The 24,654-nt window shown below is 43.7% G+C and overlaps 1 protein-coding gene across 8 annotated transcripts in view; it reads left to right on the forward strand.

Annotated features, from left to right (window-relative positions):
- Positions 1-24,654, forward strand: part of Dis3l2 (DIS3 like 3'-5' exoribonuclease 2) — a 322,501-nt gene that overhangs the window by 212,664 nt on the left and 85,183 nt on the right. For all 8 annotated transcript variants that reach the window (XM_028876243.2, XM_028876240.2, XM_028876244.2 and 5 more), the window contains one exon: positions 19,092-19,204. In XM_028876243.2, the coding sequence (XP_028732076.1) occupies positions 19,092-19,204 (113 nt within the window). The remainder of the gene's footprint in view (positions 1-19,091; positions 19,205-24,654) is intronic.

A 24,654-nucleotide genomic window follows, 5' to 3' on the forward strand; every position in this document is an offset into this window, starting at 1 on the left:
ACACACACACACACACACACACACACACACACAAGATAAAACTTTGCAGAGCCCTTCCTCCTGGCAGAATGAATTGTTCCTACTGGATCATAATAACACGTTTTTTTCATGTTTCTAACAGCAGTTAACAAATATGATCACGTCTGATTTAACCCCCCTTTTTTTCCTTGTTTCCCAGAGCAGGGTGTTCTTGACATATATACATCTCAAGTATCATGCTTGCTGCCCTGAATTTTAAAAATGTTTGGTGTTGCCAGGCGGTGGTGGCGCACGCCTTTAATCCCAGCACTCTGGAGGCAGAGGCAGGTGGATCTCTGTGAGTTCGAGGCCAGCCTGGGCTACCAAGTGAGTTCCAGGAAAGGCGCAAAGCTACACAGAGAAACCCTGTCTCAGGGAAAACAAACAAACAAACAAACAAACAAACAAACAAAAAAAAAGTTTGGTGTTACCAGACCTAACCAGGCAACCTGTGGTATACTTACAGTGTTTCCCTTCTTCTGTTTGTTTTTTTAACTTGTTTGTTTTTTGACTTGTCTTCTTCATTCCTCTGTCTTTGTCCCTAAGTTTGTGGTTCCTTTAGGCTTCTATCCTGATACATAAGCCTGCTTCACTTTCTGTCCGAAACCAAGTCTGTTTCTTTGGAATTGGCCTGGTCTTCCCTTGTTTCATCCCCATCTTTGAACTTATCTTTGAACTCATCTGTCATGTCTTGGTGATACATACAGGCTTACTGAATTCTGTCTTATGATTGTGCTGTCTCTTTGTCTCATGTGGTGGATTTTGTTCACCTCATCCCCAGGGTTTTCTCATGTGAGTCACTGGATGCCCTACATGCTTTTCTCTCTGTGCCCACAGCCTTCTTAGAGATCATGCCATGTGTTTCATTTTGTCCTTTGTTCCTGTCTGTATCCTTGCCATTTCCAACTAAGGAAGTGCTAACTTGAGTCTACTATGGGCAGAGAACTTTTCTTACTCCTCATGAATGTCTTGAAGTTTGATTATATCTCGGCGTATATTTTCTTGGTAACTATTCCATGTGTACTTAAGAACATGTATACTTGAGAAACGTGTGTTCTCCTCATTGTTGAGAAATAGTCTTCTGGATCCTCACTGCCTTGCTCTCTTCGTGCCTGTCTTAGCTCTTCTTTCCTGTGAGAAGTAAGTCCCAGGGAGAAACAGTTTTGAAGGAGGACAGGTTTGTTTGAGCTGTGGTTTCAGAGGGTTTGGGCCAAGGACAACTAGACCCATTGCTTGGGCCTGAGGCAAGGTAAACCTTGTGTCAGTGAGAGTGTGTAGAAACCAGTGACCTCAATGCTATCAGGAAGCTGACCTTCCTGTAGTGTGTCTTTTATCTCAGTATCTTCTTTTAATTGCTATAGAAACTCCAACTGTTTGTGTAAATTGTATGTCTTTGTTGATCTTTCTTTCACCGTCTTTTTAAAAAATATGTTGGGTTTTATGAGGAAATTGTGGACAGTTGAGGGTTCGGATGTCAATATTACCCCTGTGACCCATGCTACAACTTTTACCATTTCTTTACATTTAAAGTGAGGTAGTGGTAGTTGTCTTGGTTTATTTCCTTTATTATCTCTAATGCTGTTGGCCAATTAGAGGAGGAGACAGAAGGAAATTCTTGTGCTGAAGTGGATCTTTGGGCAAGTTTAAAAACCTTGTCATTGGATAGTGTAATTATTTATAAAGTCTTGTGTAGTTATAAGACTTTCCTTTTGTTTGACCATTTTCACAATATGAAGTTCAGTTAAAGTCTTTCTGTCAAGTTATCAACATCAACAAAACAAACTCTCTCTCTCTCTCTTTCTCTCTCTCTCTCTCTCTCTCTCTCTCTCTCTCTCTCTCTCTCTCTCTCTCTCTCTTTGGTTTTTCAAGACAGGGTTTCTCTGTGTAGCTTTGTGCCTTTCCTGGATCTCACTCTGTAGACCAGGCTGGACTTGAACTCACAAAGATCCTCCTGCCTCTGCCTCCCGAGTGCTGGGATTAAAGGCATGCGCCACCACTGCCCAGCACAAATTTTCTTATATACGAATGCACCAGAAGTGCTATACTTTCATATACATATTAAGACCTAAATTTGAGACTTAAAAATTAAAAAAAAAAAAAAAAAAGTTGTCTTAGGAGCCCAGAGATGGCTCAGCAGTAAAGATTTACTGCTCTCACAAATGAGACAGGTTCTGTTCCCAGCAGCCTTGTCAGGCAGCTTACAAGTGCTCGTGACTCTAGCTCCAGGGGAGCTGGTTGCCACACACACACACAGAGATGCGCATGTACACATAATTAAACATAATAATGATTTTTTTCTAAAGGATATCTTAATACAAGAGTACATGCAAGCCTTAATCCACATCACAGACAGGCATCTCTTGAGTTCGAGCACTGCTACAAGTGATCAGAAACGAAAGTAACAGAAAACTTCAAAAAAAAAAAAAAAAAAAAAAAAAAAGATACATGCAATACACATACATTTAGTTTGCTTACTCTTCAGGGGTAATGATGAATAATTAATCTTACACTATCGCTTGGCCTCTGATAGCTCTGATTCGGATAGACCAAACAGGTCTGAATGTAGAAAGCATTACTACATATAAAGACTCACTAAATTATGATCACAAAAGGCCATTTCAAGAAAATATAATCTAAACACATAGTCACAGTTTGCTTCAAAATATATAGAGCAGAATGACAGAAATACAAATATGAGTTGATACATTTTTTATTGCTGTGGGTTAATTTTGCATACCTTTCTCAGGAAATGATACTTTAAACAGACCAGAAGTTTGGTAAAATTGTAGAAAGTTTAAGACACACAGCTAATGTCTGCTCTTATAAACTTATCTAATATACAGCATTTACAGCTAGAGAATGCATATTGTACTTCTTAAATATAAGATGCAGTTATTATTGTCTGTGCCAAGTAGAGTGATTTTTAAACCTTTTAAAATAACTATGAAAAAAGCATTCCAGATAATAAAATACAAATGGGAAATTTAACCATTAGATTTTCCTTTTTTATTTTATTCTAACTTTGCATTTAGTCCAACACAAAACAAAAAGCCCTTGAAGTGTTACTGAACTGAGACCTGAATCATACTAATATAATTGAGCACATAGGTCCAGGTTCCTTTGCTAGGAGTTTGGCTAGTGTCAGCTTAATGATGACTATCACTACATCACAGATCATAAGACGCACTAGTCATTAGCTGTGGCCCCTGTCACACAGATTGTGTCAGAAGAAGCTGACAATTCTGCCAGACTCTGAACCCCTCATGCCCCAGCACAACCCTTGGAAACAAAGCTATGCTCTGTCGTATAACTTTGCACAAGCTCTAATAAATTATGCCCAAATTTCACCTTTCTACAGGAAATGCTTGGTTATTTGATAAATATTTAGATTATCACTAGGAATCCAAGAGGTTTTTTTTTTTTTTTTCTGAACACCTTATGTAGAAATTGACTATACAAAAAATCCCTTTACATTTGGTCCTCAACAGGTTGGAATCTTGAAATCTTTTGCAAAAAGAAGAAATGAAAATCCCTAATCCTGAAACATTGTAATTACAAAAATAGGATATCTAAGCATATGAAAAGGAAGGCTCACTGGAGGCACAAATGATGAAAAGGATAACTTTGAAGTAAAATCAGAGAGGTAGCTGACACCCTTTTTGTTTTGTGAGCAGTATAACAAGTAAGATGAATTTAAACCTGAATTCATTGTCTACTTTGTGGTCAGAAATCTAAAACACACATAATCTGTTCTGATACATATTCAAGTTGTCTTAGAATTGGGCTGTTCCAACAGCTGTCAAAGCAGCAGCATCCTGCCAGCTCCTGCCTCCCTGTGTAGTGATCTGAGGCTGTGTTAGCCGGCGTGGACCTCCTTCTTTAACGTACTTGTGTGTTTTTGCTGTGTACTGGGATCTCCCTTTCTTTCTTCAGAGAGCTCTCCTGCAGAAATCTGGCTATAGCTATGATGCAAACACTTTGGGTCCTCTTGCCAGTGGGGGACCAGAACAAAGACAATCAGTAGTTTCGTGAGTGTTCAGGGACAGAGAGGCGCAGTAGTCTGGGCCTGGACCGTGGCTCAGTGTGCCTGGCGGCTGTCAGAAGCTGCTGGCTCCTGTTCTTTAACTGTTATAGTTACATAGTTATAAGTGTTATAACAAACACTTACAAATAATGATGGTTTTAAAGAAAGTTAAACCATTAAACACATTTCAAAAATCATCAGCATTATACAATCAGATGCTTAGACCATAATCCAATTACTAATTATAAAAAGTGTGTTAAAAAAATCATCAGTAACAACAAAAAAAATCAACAGATTTGGAAATTTTTATATACATTTTTCATTATATCTTTGCCAAAATAACAAAAATTAAAGTTTAGCCATAACATATTTCCTTCTCTTCTTCCCCTCCACTCGAAAATCAACAAGATGCATGCCACAATTCAGAGTGTACTTAATGTGGTCCTCCAGTGTGTCTTGAAGAATCTAGGTTACCTAGCTCTTTGTGACTATTAATTCCTTCACAGCTTTCGACAGAGTACCTGTTTCCTTCCTTAGGCTTTGGGGTTCCTACTGGTGTTACTTTTCTAAAACTGTGCAGGAGCCACTGCATTAGCAGTGTGCCTTGTGTTGTCCTGTTCCCCACAAGTGAGCCCAGGGTTGTTTCTCTAACAGAAGATATCTAGATGCCCCCAAACCATCTGTGGAGAAAGGTGGGCAGACAACTGATCCCATGTACCTGTTCCCTGTGGGCATGCTCTTCTGCTTGCTGACTTGGGTTGCTGACAGTACTTGTTAGCACATTTGAAGCACAATTGGAGACAGTTTAAGAAGGCAGTGGCTTACTGTCCCTGCATTCAAATGTAGGTCCACTTGGACTCTACCTGCTCATAAACTGTGAACACCCACACCTTGATATCTGCCCCTTGAAAGTCTAGACCGAAGAGCATCTAAAAAGACCTTAGGTGACTTTTGTGAAAAGTCAGTCTCGGGAATTGGCCCTTCCTGGGAAGAGTATCATTAGGGAGGCTCATTCCTTTTGGAGAAGAATGTCCCTGTGTCTGCTGTGCCTGCTCTATAAGCCACAATGAATGAATTATCTTGTTAGCACACTGCCTTGGCAGTGTAAGAGAAGCAGGTCATCTGGTTGTACGGTGTGGTAAAAGACTGGGTCTGCTGCATTCCCTGCTGCATGAGCAGCTTGGAAGAAAGCACGTTTCCTTGTGCTCCTACCACCAGGAGTAGTGTATCTTACATGCCTCTCACAAGCTCTGTTCACAGAATGGGGAAACAAGCTTTTCAGTTAGCCTTCAGCATCTCAGCACTACCTATGGACTGACCTTGTACTGCCTGTAAGGGAGGTAGGTCACTGGGGGCAAATTCTCAGATTCTCAGTTCATCCAACACAGTTTAAAAGATGCTTTTTAAAGTTGAATCCACACTGAACACGTAGAATTGTAACAAAGAACTGTTTATAATACATTTATATATATATATATATATATATATATATATATATATATATATATATATATATATGTTTTGTAAGTACCTAGTGGTTATTTTAAATGAGGATATGCATAGATTGTGTGCAAATGCTTCAGTGCTTTATATGTGCTTTATATGTGTATTCTGCAAATACTGCCATACTTTATAAATGGAACTGGAGCACTCAGGCCCTTCAAAGACAGTGTGGCTGTCTTAGTAGCTGACCACCCCTCCTGGCTATTTTCATCTGGAATTACCTTTTTTTTTTTTTTTTTTTTTTTTTTTTTTCTTTTTAGCTGTTGGCCTTGTCATGACTTTCTCATAAGGGCCTTCAGGCCTTGTGGCATTTTTTAAAAATTTATTTTATGTGCATTGGTGTATAGGTGTCAGATCCCCTGCAATTGGAGTTACAGACAGTTGTGAGCTGCCATGTGGGTGCTGAGAATTGAACCCAGGTCCTCTGGAAGAACAGTCAGTGCTCCTAACCACTGAGCCATCTCTCCAGCTCCACCTTGTGGCATTTGTATATCAGGCAGGATGCCATGGTTTGAGCCCTCAGATTCAGTCCCCATAATCTCTTAATCCACATGTTATTCTTTCCCTGGTCCGTCCACTTCCATGAACAGAATCCTAATGCTAGGATTCAATGGGGTGCTTGTCTAAAAAACTGCACACTGTGCTGAGAAGCAACTCACACCTAATTAGGAAAGTTTAATCTGTCATCTGTTGAAAATGTGCCATATGTATCTTTAAAAAATAAGACCTACATGTACCATTTAATTTCACCAAAAACTATGTATAAAATCTGTTCTTTGTGTTGAGAAGGGAACCTTATTCCCACTCTTCAATAGATTTTGGAAGAGAAAATTTCCACTTGAGGGCAATTTTCCGCTCAGATACACTTCTGGACTATGTCTCTGACATCTTCATGATGCCCTGTGCTTTGAACGCTCTTCCTCCTACGCCTATTCTGTGGGAAGCCATTTCTAATCCCAGTTTTGAAACATTGATTTTTCCCCCCTTCTTGAAGTCTCTTATGTTAGAGGGCATTCTGACCTCAGGCAAATCACAGGCAACTCAAATACTCGATCACAGACAAACCTTATTTTGGTAGAAGGGCCCTTGATGAATCTGGGAGGAGCAATGGAAAATTCTTTAGGTCTGTCAGCTCAGAAGGAAGTACATATCTTCTCCATTCATTTGGGGCACTGGTGACTGAACAACTAACTAACTGTCCTTGATGGATGATCTTTTTTTTTTTTTTTTAACTTAATTGTACCTTGACTCAAAATATCCAAATAACTAAATAGCCACGCAAGGGCTCCGGCATGAAAGTGGGCTCTGGGATACATGCCAGTGCGCTCCTGTTTGAGGAGAGGATGTAAGTGGAAAGATTAAGTGGAGAGACAGCTCCACCCCTCTACGTCTTATTCCTATGTTCCATTCAAATCTTGCTAGCCTGATTTCTGTGGGGTCCAGGCTTTGGAAATTCTCTCTTTTTTTTTTCATGGATGTCTCAGTGCACCTTGTTAAACCAAATTTGGTCCCCAGCCTGTTCATCTGGTTCCAGCTCTGCTGATTGGTTCCAGTTTTCTTGCTCATTAAAGCCAAGATAATCTGGAGCCTACTAGTTAGGCATCTTCAAGCCTCTGGCACCAAGGTAAACCTGGAAGCCGGTGGGGAGGCCCAGGGACCCAACACCCCCATTGCATGGTAAGAGGCAGTGGCCGTGTGCCAAAGGAGCACTGGAGTAGGAGCAGAAGACTGGGCATCACACCTTGTCTTTGCCTCAGCTGCCTCTGGAAGTCTAGGCCTGTCTGTGATTCCCTGAAATTCCTTCCTCATATATAAATAAATAGGAAATAAAATAGTAGTTTAAACTAGACATTGTTGCAAGTTTCTACCAGTTGCAAGTTGTATATATGAAAAAGAAAGAAAGAAAGAAAAAGGAAGGAAGGAAGGAAGGAAGGAAGGAAGGAAGGAAGGAAGGAAGAAAAAAGAAAGAAAGAAGCCCCCTTTATATCTGTTGTTGCAAAAATAAATCACACTTTAACTGTGTTAGCTGTAGCATATTCTACTGATACTTTTCACAAAACTACACGTTGGGCATTGTGGTGCATGCCTGCAGTTCCAGTCCTCAGGAGGCAGAGGAAAGAGGATTGGAGTTGAAGGCCAGTGTGGATTACCTGTGTAATCGGGTCTCAAAAAAGAAAAGAAAAAAGCCAGTAAGATGGGTCATCTGGTAAAGTTACTTGCTGCCAAACCTGATGACATGAGTGAGTTCAGAACCCACACATGGTAGGAGGAAACTGCTTTCTGCATATTGTCCTTTAGACTACACAGGTATGCCATGGTCTGAGCACAAGAGTGCATACCTACACAATAAATAAATAAATCAAGAAAGAAAGAAATATTTTTAAGGAAATAATGATAGCTACTCTAACAGAATGAGAAAGAACAGCGTTCCTATTCCAAAGGAAAAGAATAGCTCTGAGCCCCACATTCTCTGATCTCTGAAACAAGGATAATAATATTTAACTCAGAATTGGTGGGAAAATTAAATTAAATAATCCCTGGAAACCCTGGCACTTAGAACTGTGCCATACAAACAATAAGTGTTCAGTGAATATAATTAATATTAATACAAAAGTGGAAAGATTAAAGTTGTACAACAGAAACAAATGTGCAGCCGCTCTTCAGAAGCTGAAATGTGATCAGAATAGAAAATCCAAAAGCACCTACATATATACATGTGCAACCTAGTTCTCAGCTCAGCTGTCACTGCAGTACAGTGAAGAAAAGGTTTTATTGATAAGTAGTGCTAGATCAAGTGAGTAGCCTATGTAGGAGAAAAGTGGGTTTTGATCCCTGCTTTACACTATACATAAAAATGAACCCCATGTGGCTCATAGACCTACGTGGGAAAGGTAAATCATGGTATAATAATAATGTTACAGCCTTAGGGGAGCCAATTTCTTGAGCTAGGCATGAAAAGATTGGGTTCAGTGTGGTGGTGCATGCCTTTAATCCCAACACTGGGAGGCAGAGGCAGGCAGATCCCCAGGAAACCCTGTCTTGAAAAACCAAAAAAGAAAAAAAAAAAGATTTACAAGCTGGACTATCTGTTGCTGTGACAAAATACTATAACCAAGGTAACATATAGAAGAAAGGGTTTGTTTGGTGCTTGTGTGTGTGTGTTTGCAGATTTCCATCTTTTGCATGTATAAATTATGAATATAATTTTTGTTTTGTATACTGTGACGTTAGAAAGTGGTTTCTCCTTAATGCAAAGAAATGAATGAAATTGAGTAATTAGATAAAAGAGTCATTTAACATCACTAGAAATAGCCAAAATAAATAAATAAATAAACAAAAAGTGTCTCTGTAATGAGAGAAGAGCCCTTCCAAGTTTTTATCACTAGGATTTAAAGTGATGAGCTTTTGCCTCTCAGAATTCAAAGTGAGGAAGAAAACTTTAATTTCAAGTAAAAGGAAAATTTAGACTGAATTAAGCAGTGGGCAATTACAGTTAACACATAGTAACTAGACATTTAAAGGTATCTATATTCTTTGAGATGTATAAAATTATGTATCTTTTAAATTTTGCTTTTAGAAAATAATTATTATGTCTTGTTAAGTAAGAGAAAATAGAGAATCCATGAATGGCTGAGTGTGGTGGAGCCTGCCTGTAATCCCAGCCCTTTGTGAGGCCTAGGTAGAAGGATCCAGAATTCTAGGCCAGATTTTGCTGCATAGCAAGTTGGGTTTGAGGCCAGCTTAGGTTAAGTGAGATCTTGTATCAGAAACAACATGAGAAAGGGGGTGCAGAGAGATCAAAGGATGGAGAAAGGGAGATAAAGAAGGATGAATCAGTCCACAAATGAGCACGAAAATGTGCTAAAATTCTGTAGTCAAACCTATATGTCGGTGCATTGAGCTCTGGAGGAGAATCCTCAGTGGGGATCACACAGTGCTCACTGTGCCCCAGGATAGAGGAAGGCTCCGGGACAGCCATAGCCCCAGAGAAGTGTTTGAAAGTGTTTGGAACAAGTGTCATAGGCTTATACACACTGGAGTCTCATTTCTGACTTGGAAACAGCTGTTCTGCTTCGAAAGGGTATACCCAGTGGCTGAGGTCACCTTTATAGAGCCTACTGGCAAAATGTTTTAGTTGCTACCAGCCACCAAAAGTCAAGTATGCCAGCACCCATCTCATGGCTCCCTGCCCAGACTTGCAGGGATCTGTGTATGTACTATGGATTCAGAGTTATATGGAAGTAAGTGGAAGTGTGTACAGTATTTTGTCAGTACATTTAAAAAGTAATCTAAAACTTAAATGAGAAAGACATTTATCATGGAAAACTTAGAATTTCTTATAAGCATGAAGAAATCTGCAGTCCTGCTAAAACCCTGCTATTACCTTCCTATGTCTCTCTCCAGGCACTTGTAAGCTAGGTCTCCCGGTTTCTGTTGTTGTTCTTCTTCCTGATGCCTCTGAAAACAAATACAAACATGGATCATGAAGTCAGGAATCATCTTGGAAAATCGTTTCCGAGAGTCATCATTGGAGGCATAGTCATTCTGCTCCAAATTATAACCCTCTTTTGTCTCTTTGGAAAGTTGTACCTAGTTTTACTTAACTGGATTTTGTCCTTCTCAAATTTTTTCCTTTCCTTGACTTCAGCCTTGCCGTTTTGGGGGGTGGTGGTATCCGTAGAGGGTTTTGAACACGCACAGAAGGCAGCTGACAGAATATTATAACAAAACTCCTTCTTAGCTTCTGCAACCCCAAGCACGGCCGGTCCTGCCCCGTTGCCACCCCAGCCACCCACCCTGCTGCTCTTGTTTTCACTCTCCACGTCTGTAACCACTGTCAAGGGTCCTTCCCCACCCCTGAGCTCCACTGTCTTGGCACTGAGGAAGGATCAAATGCGTGTGCTCAGTACTGTCCCAGGCCTGACCGGCTGACCCAGGCTTTCCTCACTCATTTTGGAGACGCCTGGAAATTCCCAGACGTTGCCTGTGCCAGCCTTACATGTTCAGCCCCTCGTTCTCCTTCCTGTTAATGAAGAAGGCCATTTCTCAAGTCATTTGGAAAGGGAAAAGTGGAATTTACTACCTGGGTGTTCCTCTTCCATGCTGTTCATATAAATTTAAACTGAGATTCCTGAGAATTAGATTGAACATGACAAAAATTGCTGTGTGGGCAGTTTTGTTGAGTACTTGCAGATTGATAGAGCTCTTTGTAACAGTGAAGGGAAAGGTTCTTTAAGCTGCCTAGTTCCAGAAGGTGAGCTCACCAGTTAAGGAGTGTGTACCTAAAGGTCCTCTTTAACCCTTTGATGGGTAGCAAAAAAAGAAAAAAAGAAAAGAAAATCCACAAACTCTTCCAAACCACCCTCCTCATACACACAGACCTTGCATTGCATTCAGATTTATGTGTCCTGGAATTTTTCATTACTTCAACTCCTTCTAAGTTTAAGAAATATCCTCAAATCCTCAGCACGTCACAACCATGGAGTGCTGCCATGGCATGCCATCCCAGTGGTCAGCTTTTGTGTGAGGAGATTACATAACGAAATACCACACGGAACTGGAATTCGTCAGTTTGAATTGTCCTTCTTACCTAGCAACTCTGTCAGTGTTTCCACCAAAGTCAGCGGGACTTTGCTTGTCCCGGCTAAAAGAGGGAGTTTATTGTGTGGCCACGAAGTGATATAAACCTAGTTGTTTTTCATATGTTTAGTCTGTCTCAAAACTTAAGGAGGACCAACCCAGGCCAGCATCCTGGCTGGATGAGTTACCTAAAGTGAGGCCCCTGCTGCCCCCTGTGCTCTCAGCCCCTTTGGCCAGCTTATCACTTCCGAGCTCTTGAGCCAGATTTCCCTCTTACAGGTTGGGAGCACTGGCCATGGGGTCAAGAGGGTAATCCCAGGGCAGTGTGCTCCCATCACTGGGTGGATGGGCCATCGAACTCTGACATCTGCTGTTGGGGAGAAAGAGAGTCAGTCCTGTAGGTGATTCTTGCTTTCACCTCTGCCTGTGCTTACTACGCAGACTACTCACAAACGACTCAGCTCTTTGCCTGTCAACACCATTCTCCAGAGATCAATACCTTCTTTGGGGTTACCATTTGCAGTTTAATATCACCATAAACCCCAACAATAGACCCATGGTATGCAGAATGAGGCCAGCAGCCAAATGAGACTGTGAACCTGGTATACTCAGTTTGCCTCTTCCCATCTTGGGTGAAATAAAATCTGCATGCTTCATCCTGACACAACAGGCCCAGCTACTTCACTAGGCTCCTACTTGCTCTCCTTCCTTCCTCCCCAACTTCTCCTGGAGCTTGGCTTGCCAGTAGCGCTTTGCTCTGGATGTGCCCTGCGGCCATCACTTGACCTGTCCATCATTCTGCTCTGGAGGCCATCATAACTACACTTAAGAGGTGTGCCAAGCATTCTCTCCCATGTTGTTACTTTGTCCAATGTCCTTTCTGTTGTCTGAGTAGACGTCTTACTCTTGTTCTTTGTTTCCCGGCCGTCGTTCTCTCCTCACTGGAACACAGGCCCCACAGGAAGGACCTTGCCCGTGCATGGTGGGAGCTTTACTAGCCTTTGTCAGACGGCTGAATAAGTGGGGCTGTTGTCAAGAGCGTGTTTGGGGAGAATATCAGGGTTGGGGGGATTCAGAACCAAGCCGTGCGCTGTCTCACCTGAAGGAGCAGAGCTCAGAAGCCCCAGTGCTGCTGGCAGCGGCCACAGCTGTTGCCACTCTCTGCCAACCCCGTCTGTCTCTTAGCCAGATTCTTGTCCCCTACGGACGTGGGCTTGTTCTGAGCAGCCTGTAAGCTGGAACTAGAGCAATAAATAAAAATTCTAGGGAGATGTATTTTGGCTTTGAAAAGGGGGAAACACATATTTGCCATTTTTATCCGAGGGTGAAGTAGACTGCACTGGGAAGTCCTGACTTTGAAGTCACCTAAAGGATGAAGACTGGGCGTTCTGTGTGTGAACCACCAAGGACGTCTGGCCCTACTCGGGCAGTTAGAGCAACCACTGTTTACAACCCTGCTTGCCCTAGGGCTTTGCTCACTTTCCTGCTCATTCAGTTGATGTGAAACACTGGCTATACACCAAGCCTTTTCTCTGTCCTTCAAGCTGATTACAGGGAAGGGAAGTAACTGATAATGAGCGTGTGGTGACTGGTGTTGGGGGAGGGCACAGAAGGGGGGGTGCTGGAACTTGGTCATCAGGATGGTTCTGCCTGTGAAAGCCCTCTCTTACCCTTAGATGGAGTGTGAGGGACAAGAGGAGCTGCCAGGAAAACACACACACACACACACACACACACACACACACGCACACGCACACGCACACACACACGCACACACACGGTGGGGTGGGGATTGGGGGGAGGAGAGAGAATGCAGAGTAACTGGAGTTGCAGGCTTGGGAGCCATGCTGAGGAGACCCGTCACAGTGGGGAGACAGGGAGCTCTGGAGAAGACAGAGCCAAGAAGGTTCAAGTGCCTGGGATAGACAGTGAGGAGGAGCTTGGCTGGTTTCAGATGAACTGTCACGTAGGACAAGACAGCACACTGAGAAGAGTGGAAGTCGGAGCAGCAGGACCCCAGGACAGGCTTGTGCAGTGTCCCGGAGCAATGAGGAGCTTAGAAGTCTAGTCAAGTGGGGACGGGTGGGGAAGAGGTCTGGGCAGATTGGAGAAGTCTGGAGAGTGGAGTGCAGTGTGACTGGTCAGCAGAGGCCTGAGTGAACCCTGGGTTTCCTCTGGTCTTCCCATGAACGTGCTTTTGTCGCTTTAGTTGGGGGGGGGGTGATCCCACTTTCTGGAACAGGAACAGGAAATGGATTTGCTATGGAGGATTCATGTGAGGTACCTTTGGGGCAGCTAAATGTCACTTAATAGTAGACGTGTGCATGTGTCAACTTGAGCTCAGAGAGGTCTGAATGGGTAGAGCAGAGTCAAGAGACTAAGGCCCACAAGTGAGTGGAGTGGACAGTGCAGGGAAAGCAGGACTTAGCAGAGCAGTCGGCTTGGCAAAGCAAGCATGGATGGGACAAGCAGAGAAAGGAAGCGAGAAGGAAAACTCTTCAGGATTCAGATGCTACTGTAAACTCTGGATGCAGTACCATAGCTCATTGGTAACCCAAACAGAGCATGCCTCTGTTGGGGCTGCTGGAACAAAATACTTCATGGCTCATGCACGATAGTAACTTGTTTCTCACAGTTGTAGAGCCCGGGAAGGTCAAGATGAAGGCACTGAGAGCCCAAGTGTCTGGTGAGGGCCACTTCCTAGTTCACAGATAGCATCAGTTTGCTGTGTCTTTGGATTGTGGAGGGACGGGCATTGTTTCCGATGCTGTTGTTTTGGGGGTTTATTTTTCTTTCAAGGATGGAATCCACAGCTCTGAGCTTTGCAAGCAAGGACTCTACTGCTGTATTCTCAGACCCTGAGATCTCTTATGAAGATGCTACTCTCATCGGTCTGGGCTCTGACCTCAGGGCCTAATCACTCCCCAAAGGTGCCGTCTTTTGATGTTACACGGGGGATCGGGGTGGTTCAACGTGTGAATTTGGAAAGGACCCAGATACCCAGTTTATTACAGCACATCTTGTTTTCTGTGAGCAATGTTCTGTTGGAGCTAGAAGGGCCTGTGTCGCCAAGGCCTGTTCTCAGCAGCGGAGCAGGCACACTCAAGTGACCTGGGTCTGGAAGGGCCTAGTCCTACTGTAGCTAAGGGAAGACTGCCAGTGCCTCCATCTCTGCCACCCCTGCCTGGGCAGTCCTCGATGCTGGCCAAGCCTCCGGTAGTTAAGACAATCACTCTGCTTCCAGCTAAAGCTGACTGTCAGCTAGAGATTTAGAAAGGAACTGCCTGGGTTTCCAGGACTTACTCTTCTAATTAAAGAGAACTGGAGTTAATGGCTTAGTGGTTGCTCCATAATCAGGCCCTGCTACAAGTGGTTAAGGAGCTTGGCAGTGAGAACCAAAAGAGCCTTCAGGGACAGGGGTGTGGCTGTGAACAGGGCTAGGAAAAGGACTTCTGAATCCAAAGCTAAGAATGTGGCTTCCCTTGAGTCATGAATGATAGGGAGGGTTTTTGAGCTGTGGCCCATTGAGACAGAAAATTAGGCTGTTTCATCTTGTCCTGGAAGTGACTGTGGGTGGGGGTTATGGATGGGGGGATGAAAGGAACAAAAGCTCAGGAGTCAAGCTGGCTTGGAATTGGGTTTTATCATATCCTGGCTGAGCTATGTTCACCAGTGATTGCAGCCTCCCCTAGCCTCAGGTGATTTATCCATGCAGTTGTTGGACATGGTTGTTGTCAATGTTAGATGTATTCAGAGGCTCTGGCACAGAGATACATTTTAAAATGCAGTCATTCCTGCTATTCTGGTTAGCATTTGAAGGGACAGGATTGAACCCAGGGCTTTGTGCATTATGGGCAAGTGAAGTATCCTTGAGACGCATCCCCAGCCCTGATTAGAATTTTTATGACCATCATTGCCAATATTATGTTCACGTAGTTGTCTTGAATTACAAAACACTGTCCTGTTTTCCCATCACTTACACTTTGGCTCACTCCCTATGTTTTTGTCCTCTGTCCTATCAGTGTGTCTGCTAAGTACATGAGGCCCAGTACTCCCTAAAAGGGGTGTTTCCATGTATGGATGCCGAATGCTGGTATCACCCAGAGGCTTCATTCTATATAGCATGGCTTTATGCCAGAATGCCCTTTATGGAGGCTAGAGAGACAGCCCAGCAATCAAGAGCACATGTGCTCCCTCAGGACTCCCTCAGACAGCTGACAAGTGCTTTATCTCTGCCCTAGGGGACCCACGTCCTCTTCCGGACTCCATGGGCACTGCACTCGTATGTACCTACTCACATTCTCTCTCTCTCTCTCTCTCTCTCTCTCTCTCTCTCTCTCTCTCTCTCTCTCTCTCTCTCCCCTCTAATGCTAATAACATCTTTGAAAAAAGAAAACCCTTTCTCGTAAGTGGGGCTCTTGAGAACAGAGCAGGTGGCCACCTTGAGGACAGCCCTACCCCTGGGGACATGGCAAGAGCACTGTGGTGAAGCGGTTGCACCAGCTGAGAAGCTGGTTTGAAGGGATGGTTTCTAAGCCCTGGCTGTAGTCTCTTAGTATTTTACAGGAATGAAGAGGTTCTGATGCTCTCCTCAGGTCATTCAAAGGAATGTTTGTGATCCTCTGAGCTTTGTGGTCTCTGGGACGGTCATGAATGGCCTTGGGGAATTCTTTCTCTCTGTTTCACTGCTCCTCGAAACTCATGGGAGTCCCCTTTGCCCCAGTAGATAGAAAACTATTTTTTAAAGTTTTTAAGGGAAATTTTTATATTCTTTTTATAATTTATTTATTTGTATTTTATGTGCATTGGTGTTTTGCCTGCATGTATGTCTGTGTGAGGCTGTTGGATACCTTGGAACAGGAGTTACAGACAGTTGTGAGCTGCCATGTGGGTGCTGGGAATTGAACCCAGGTCCTCTGGAAGAGCAGCCAGTGCTCTTAACTGCTGAGCCATCTCTCCAGCCCCATTATATTCTTTTAATAGACATTAAGAGGGGCATTTTTAAGACATAGCACTGACAGCACACTCCATGCCTGGCCTTTGAGGTGCGTATTTTCTTTCATAGAATTAAAACTTTAGTGCCACTGTCTTGAGAGTTCTGCAAGTTCACGTTATGAAAATATATGTAATAAAATATTTATTTAGGGTTTTCATAAAAAACATCCAAAGTAGAGAATAAGAGGGTGTCTTTTGCTGGGTTAAGAGGCTCTGCAGGGAATTTAGAACGAAATTCAAGTCCCTCAAATATATTTAGATTGGCCTCCACTGTGTTTTATCTCCTGTAATGAACTCTTTGTCAGTTTGTCAATTTTCACTAAGTTCAGAAAGTTCATGTATAGTAACACAGAGCCCAAGTTTAAAATGATGGTTTATATCATGATGTAATAGTCATCTCTCTTTTCCTTGAGTCAATATTTACCTGTGAGGCACACATATTATAATCCTGACTTCAAAAGAAGACCCTCTATTTTACCTTTGTCGAGTGTTGGTTTTAAATATTTAAAATATCAGAATTTAGAAGCTGAGACATCTAAGACTTCTGCCTGTGGTTGCTTGGAGTAAAGTTCCTAGAGCATCAGCCATAACAGGCATGTTCACCCAGCACCATCGCTGTGTGTTTATCAGAGTGAGGCTGCTCAACTGGGAATCAGACTGGTTTCTCTGCGCTCCCCAGCCAGCCTTTTCCCTATGGAAGATAAGCCCATTGCGTCATCCCATAGCAGCCATCGGCTACCTTAGACTTGGCTTCTCCTTTGTAAATGCTACAAAGCTGTGCAGAAAAATCCAAAGGACACTTAATGGGAGAATCTCTGTGTGTCAGAACAATTGAAGAATAAATTCTGTGCCTTGTCTGAACTCTTCATTTGAAGCACCCCATTTTTAAAAACTCCCTAGGCAGGAGGAATAGGAAATTGGTAAAAAGCTATAAATATTTCATATAAAATATCTGATGGGCCAGTGATATGGTTCAGTGAGTAAAGGCTCCTGTCCCCAAGTCTGATGATCGGAGTTTTCGATCCCCAGGGTTCACATGGTGAAAGGAGAAAACTGATTCCCTCAAGTTTTTCTCTAACATTCACATGTATATCATGGCATGCTTACCTCCAACCCACACATATACCTACACATAAATAAGAATGTAATTTTTTTTTTTAAATTAAGAATGTCTGATGCCCTAGGATTGGTCACACAGGTCACCCAAGGAGCAAATGGGGACGTGTTAATAAGCTCCTTGATATCATATGAGGCTCTCAATGAGTCAGAACTGAAAGAGTATTCATTAGCTCAGGAATGGCCAAGTAGACAAATAGACTAGGTTCAACCTCAACTGGATCCTGGAGGTCAAATGAGGTCACCCTGGACTTTTCCGTATTTCGTAGACTTGTTATTTTCTATGTTACTTTGAGTATGTGGATGAAGGTGGTTCCTGACAACTACAAGCTATGTTATCCCTCGTTTCTGGGTTCACAGGAGAGACTCTCTTGGATGAAGTCCATGTTGGACCTGCAAACAGGCTCAGAGAAGTTCTGTTTGGGTCCTGTGCCTATGCCAAGAGTAGTCACTGTCAACAGGGATGGGAGGTAGTGGGACTGCACCACTGGGTGTGCTTAGTTTAATACACCCTGTGCCTGTATCTTCAGTGTATCTTTCTCCAAGCTAAATGCTTGTTTTATGAGCATATTCTCTGTAGATGCTGTCCATTTTGTGTATTTCCATAAACACATACATAAGTACATCCATGGATGTATCACATGTGTGTATAGCCACATGTATGTATATTTATATTCATATGGCATACCATACTTGAAAGTTGATTAATAGGACAAGTAAGAGTAAATCTTAAGTTTATAAACTACTTCTACTGTGGCCCTAAGGGACAGTTCCACCCACCTGGATACTGCCTCTTTGGTGGACATTGTAGAGGATGAGCTATGGGAAGAAAGGAAGGACAGGAGAGAGGAACAAGCAAGCTGTTGATTCTATTCAATAAATATTGAGTGCCCACTGTGTGGCACTCTTATAGGCACTGAGCATGGACAGTCAAGAAAGGCCCTATTTGCTGTGCCTGCTCTGTTACCTCCAAAGAGGTAGACAGGGAACATTTAAGCCATTGAAAATATGCTATGATACCTGGCAAGGATGAGCATTCTGGGGACAAACCACAATCAGTATCATTGGATACACAATAGGTGTTTAAGCAGACAAGTAAAGAGAGGACAGAAAAACCTCTTCTTGCTTGGAGATTCTCTTTAAGTAGACCCTTTTTAGGTAAGGAGGTTGCTGATTGCAGATCCTGCTGAGATAGTCTAAGCATAGCAAAAAAGAACCAGCCAGACAAGCTTCTGAATGGGATAAAGTAAGATGGATGCATTCAGAGTAGAAAGGTTGTCGTGGCAACTGCCTCCACAGTATGTGAAAGATGGGCTGCAAGGCTACCAATGTCAGTTGAGGCGAGACCATGTATGGACATGGACAGTGAGCTCAGAAGTGGCATCACCAAGTGCATGTTTGGAAGCATGACAGCAGAAGGGCTAAGTGAGAGGTACAGGGGCGGGATGGGCAGGCCAGTGAAGAGCAGAGCTTCCAGAAACAGTGCCTTATAGGTTAGGGAACCAACTCATTGCTTGTAACCTGGAAGAATCAACTTATTACCCACTCGGCCTGTCTTTTGCAAATGTAGTCTTGAGTTTACCCCAAGATAAGAAGCCTTTGGAGATGGGAAATAGTTTGTGAAGACGGCACTCTCATTTGTCCAGAGTAAAAACCTCTTCATCGTTCTGGTGTAGGATGAGGAAAGTGACAGGAGCACTTGTCACAGGAGCTAGAAGTAGCTGGCAGGACTAGAACAATGGTCCCTGCTTCAGGGCCTGAGCCTGTGAGAGTGACAGGCACCCTTGGAAAGGATCCCAGGAGAGATTCTGCTAACCTTCCAACCAGTCTGATGCTCTTTCTTATCTGCTTTCAGGCACCTTTGAAGTGGGCGTCCACATCGCCGATGTGAGTTACTTCGTTCCTGAGGGATCCTCTCTGGATAAGGTGGCTGCTGAGAGAGCCACAAGTGTCTACTTGGTTCAGAAGGTATCAGCTTTCAGTTTCCTAGATTTTACAAAGTGTTCCCACTTAGTATTCTTTCTTTTGTTTTTAATTTGTGAAGAACTTGTCTTTTCTGAATCTTTTCACAAATCTAGTAAGGTCTAAAATATGGGCTTGGCACTGGGAATATGCTTGCCCTCTGTTACTGCACATTTTCTTAAAAGAAGCCAAAGCTTTCATCTCAGATTCATCTTCAGAGCAACCTTGTCAAATTCCTCCAGCAGTCATCAGCTTTCAAACTGTTGCTCAAAGAAGGGCCTAAGAGACAGCTCACACCAGATGCTGGGTTTGTAGCGTTTGGGTAGCTATACAAAAAGATTGGATAGCACATCCAGTCTTTTGTGTTATGTGTGGCCACTCTCCCACGGTGGACAGAGTGGAATGACAGTTCACTGTTCAACAATAGGCCTTTGAGAAACTGTTTCAACCCTTGTGCTAAATATGGGTACCAAGCCTGTCCTGACTTGCATTTTACAGGTGGCCCACAGAGTCCCCAAGATGGACACTCCTGCTGTTAGATGTCCTTCACCTCAGCTATGAAAGGAAGAAATTATATCCCTTCTCAGGGCTGGGAGGTGATTCAATAAGTAAAACATTGGCCATTCAAGCATAAGGACATGAGTTTGAATCCTCAGCACCCACATAAAAGCAGAGTATGGTGACAAGTGTTTATAATACTAACACAAGTGGGAGCTGGGGGAGAAAGATCCCCAGAACTCACTGGTCAGCAAGTCTAGCCAATCAATGAGTTTGGGGTTCAGTGAAAGGTTCTATCTCAAAAAATAAGGTGGATAGTGATGCTCAATTTGTTGGCCTCTGGTCTTTACAGTTGTGTATGCACATTCACACACACACACACACACACACACACACACACACAGAGGCCCTGTTCCATCCTAGGTAGCTGGCACATCCCTGCAAGTAACTATGAGAATCCATCCCTTTAACAAGTAATTTCTAAGCACCAGGCATCTATAGGCATTGCAGTTGGCCCTGGAGATAGCTGTAATAAAAGAGCATGCATGGCTCGCCCCGTCCTCCGCTGTAGATCATGGGTTCTTCTAGCCTTTTTGTTCTCTGGTGGTGTGCGCTCCTCTGCCCATATGACTCATCTTATTTGGGGCTGTGTCTTGACATTCACTCAATAGCTTGAACCTTCCCTCCCCAATACTATGCTCTAGAACATGACTTTTGGTATTTGATCATTAACTGTACCAAGGTAAAACGTCTGTTCCTGCTCCTGCCAACCCATCTCAAGGCATTCTGGGAGCTAGATATTGCTTGCTTGGCCCCAGCTCTCAGGAACCAGAGACTAGCCAGGTGCCATATTTACTCTATTCTGAGAATTTCCAAACATTATCACCCAGAAAAGGGATATAGCTTCCTAGTCTCCCTCCACTACAAACTGCCTGTGTGCCCCCACTCTTGGCAGGAGGAACACCAGGCTATGAACTCTGCCTCACAGTGTGTCCTCATTGTCTGCCTGCTGCTTCTCCAGATACCTGTTTATTTTAGGTAGAAGCTGCAGAGGACCAAGAAAGAGGTCTTCCAGGACCTACGTTTTCACATAGCCTTGGGCCCAAGCATTTTGTTTGTTTGTTTGTTTGTTTTTGTTTTTGTTTTTTGAGACAGGATTTCTCTGTGTAGCTTTGCGCCTTTCCTGGATCTTACTCTGTAGACCAGGCTGGCCTTGAACTCACAAAGATCCACCTGCCTCTGCCTCCCAAGTGCTGGGATTTAAGGTGTGCGCTGCCGCCGCCGCCACCGCCGCCGCCGCCGCCGCCGCCGCCATAAGCATTTTTATTCTGTTTATAAAACAACCTCCCCTTTCTCTTAGTTCTTGCTGACTTCTCTTGCTCCCTCCACAATTTAACAAACAAGGCATTGAAAATATATGTATTCCTGGCTCTCTGAACTCCTGCTTCCTGATGCTCCCCAGAAAGGTTTAGTCCTTTGGTGCTATGTTGTCTAGATGCTATTAAGTCAGGCCACAGAGGCATACTGAACAAGAGAGACCCTGTCTCAAGCAAGTTGGAAGATGAGGACCACCACTCAAGGTTGTCCTCCGACCACCATACATGCACCATGGCATGTGCATGTCTGCATTCACATACACAAAAAATGCACTCACATGGAAGATGTGTGTATGCACCCCTATGTGCACACCCACTTTTGGGGGAGTGACCTTTATTCAATTTTGTCTCTTTAAACTCCAAAGCCTCCCTTCTTAGCTTGACCATCTGAGAATGCAATTCTGATACTTGTGCACCGACTCCGCTTCACCTCAAACTGAAGGTGTCCCATGTGTACTCCTTCCTGACAGTGGTACTGGCCAAAGCCAGCTTTTTCCTGGTCCAGACTTGCAAGAAGGAAGAGGAGCTTCCAGCTCCCTTGTGTTGTGATGGAAAGCTCCATTTTTGAAGTAATCTGCTGCACTTGAAGGCTGTTTCAAGTGAGTAAGTGTAAAACACTCTCCATTTACAGTAGTTTAACTCTGCCCTTCTGGTCTGATGAGCTGAGAACTTTAGATGCCATTAGATCCTCTTCCTCTGAGCAGGTATCTTTCTCTTGTCTTGCAGCTGCATTGTCCTTTTATAACCAGGAATTCAGTTTCAAAATTAGAAACAAAAGAATAAAATTGGATTGATAACTAGGTGTTTCATCTTCTGTTCCCTTTACTTTGGTTGTGTGGCTGTCTTCGGCAGTGCTGGGGGCCCTGCTGCTGACCTCTGAAGGTGGAAAGCTGGGGAAAGGAGGATCTGTGAGGGCTGTGAGCCTCCACTGCCCAGCCCTGCCTCCAGCTTGGCAGGAGCTTGAGGCGCCGGCCCACAGCCTTGGACAGCAGGAGCTGTGCATTCTGATGCTTTTGAACCGCGGCTCTGACCTTTCTTCCTACTCGGTTTTGTTTCTTGCAGGACTGTGTCCAGGAACTTTTCTGCTGTTTTCACTTTACTTTGCCTATAAAGGTCTTAAAAGCTGGGTGAGCTGCCTTTCCCTGTGTACATTCTCTGTTCTCTCATCTGGCCAAATCATTTTTTCCCAACTCTGTCACTCCAGGGAAGGGGGATGGGCATTCCGGTTGATTTCCCATCTATAGGAAATGTGGCTCTGACTTCTTTTCATTAGGGTGCTGACTTATAAGTGACTGATGGTCAGAGTTACAATCTGAGCTTGGTTTGGGGAGTGACCCCAGAGAGTAGAACAATATACACTGAGCCAATCTTGGGTCCAGATCCTGGCTCACTGGCTTTAAATGAAATTCTTCTTGTTGGGATTTGACTCACAGTATAAGGATTCAATGACTTTTGCTAACAAGGAAACATAGTCAAGAGGAAGATAAATTTGAATAGAGTCTGTTTAAGTTTTAAAAGTCCACCCTTTCTTTTTTGATAGAGATGGTCCTGTTAGGATGGGGACAACGGTGTATCTGAACTCGAACCTTTATTTTCAGAGGCCATGACATCTGCTCAGCTAATGTCTTCTCTGGGAAAGAAATATAATTTAATTTTAGGTTTTAAGGTAATTAGAAAAAATAAATATGTGAATTAAGTTTTAAAAGTAAAAGAAAACCTAAACAGTTGAAACCTAAACTTAAACTTTCTGTCTGCTGGCCTAGCCGTGCATGTTATTTTAGGTGTGAAACAGCTCGAATGAAAGCTCGCCCGTAAATCTCGAGGATATTTTATTGGTAGTGCTTTATAATAGAGATCAAAGATTGGAACTGGAACCTTGTCTTCATGTAGAGTCCAAAGAGTTTTAAGATGTTCCTTTCTGACACCAGCAGATTGTCAGTGTTGCTGTTTTGTTAATGTCAAACTGTGTAGCAAAGAGTTGATCAGATTCTGGTTCATGGAAGTGTTGATATGAAAAAGGAAACCCTTTAAGCAGAGATGTTGGCTGTCAAGCATATTATCTATTTCCTTTAGATTTCTTGAGTCTGTGAACAGAGAGCTAGCTGAGCATACCTTGGTCCTCAGAAAAGGAGAAAACACCAACTTGCCATGCTGCGGATCTGGGGTGCGCTGAGGATGTGAGGGAAGGTCACCTGAGGAGCCAGCCAGAAGCTTAGCTTAAGAAGACAGACCTCTCAGACAGTGGAGACCCCATTACTTGTGAATGTCTGGCCTGGTGTCACTGCTCATCTTTCCTGTCCCTCCGCACCCAGATGATTGATTCTTCCCTTCTGTGGCCCTTTCAACTGGTCACAGGGCTGTCCTGGCTCACCCACTGCTGAACTTGGCCAGCCTGCCCGCTGTGGCTTTAGCAGATGTTTCTGCTCTCTGAGGCTCATGTAAGATTTTATAGTCTTGTTGGTACCCCCACCCAGCAGTATTAGGCAGTGGTGTATTGACCTAAATGACCAGTTCCCTCAACTCTCCCAAGCTCTGGTCCAGAATGCTTAGAAAGTCAGGGTCTTGTCATGACTCCTTGTTTCTACAGCCAACCTTTAAGCTCTGGCAGGACTGAGCTTTGGGCTTAGGTCTGAAGCATTCCCTAGCTCTCTGCCTTTTTTGCTACCAATTCCTTACCACGTAGCGGTACTGAGGAATGCTGTGCCAGGTGTCAGGGATGCGAAGCTGAGAGAAACCCTGGTCCTGCAGTCCTGGTCCTGGTCAGTGTGTTCAGAGGCTGGAGCTGGCTCAGCAGTTAAGAGTTCTTACTGCTGTCAGCCGGGTGGTGGTGGTGGCGGCAGCGGCGGTGCATGCCTTTAATCCCAGCACTTGGGAGGCAGAGGCAGGCGGATCTCTGTGAGTTCGAGGCCAGCCTGGACTACCGAGTGAGTTCCAGGAAAGGCGCAAAGCTACACAGAGAAACCCTGTCTCGAAAAACAAAAACAACAACAACAAAAAGTATTAAGAGTTCTTACTGCTCTCGCAGAGGGGACCCATATTTGGTTCCCAACACCCACCTGACATCTCACTCTAGTTCCAGAAGATCTTTCCTTTCCTGGCCTCTGTGGTAGTGCAAAAAGCTCACACAGGTGTGTACACACACATGAGCAGTAAATAAACACAAGCTTTAGATTTAGAGGCAGTGTGTTTGAGGACCAGCATGTGGTGTGGACTGGCCGAGGTACAAATTACAGGGGTTGCCAAGAGGGGAAGTTGGAGAGAGGCCTGAAGTGGCAACCTAAGAAGCATGGGCTTCCTTCAGGGTTGTAGGTTATGCTGGGTTTCCAGAACAGTTGGGTGACCTTCCTTCTAAGGAGAAACTCACTTGAGCACTCTGGGTAAAGGAGAATTCAGCCAGAATCAGGGATAGCATTTCAGTACCAGGGTCCTTTCCACGTCACTGTCCCTTGAATCTTTGAGTCACTGCCCCAGAGGCAGACCCTTGTTCATCTACTTTCCAGAGGGTTTATCAGTGCTATAGTACCTAGCTGAATGGTCATCCCCAGTTCCAGCGGTCCCTATCATACAGCAAGAAGGAGGGAG

Source organism: Peromyscus leucopus, chromosome 13, assembly GCF_004664715.2.
Source record: "Peromyscus leucopus breed LL Stock chromosome 13, UCI_PerLeu_2.1, whole genome shotgun sequence".
NCBI classification, from domain to species: domain Eukaryota; kingdom Metazoa; phylum Chordata; class Mammalia; order Rodentia; family Cricetidae; genus Peromyscus; species Peromyscus leucopus.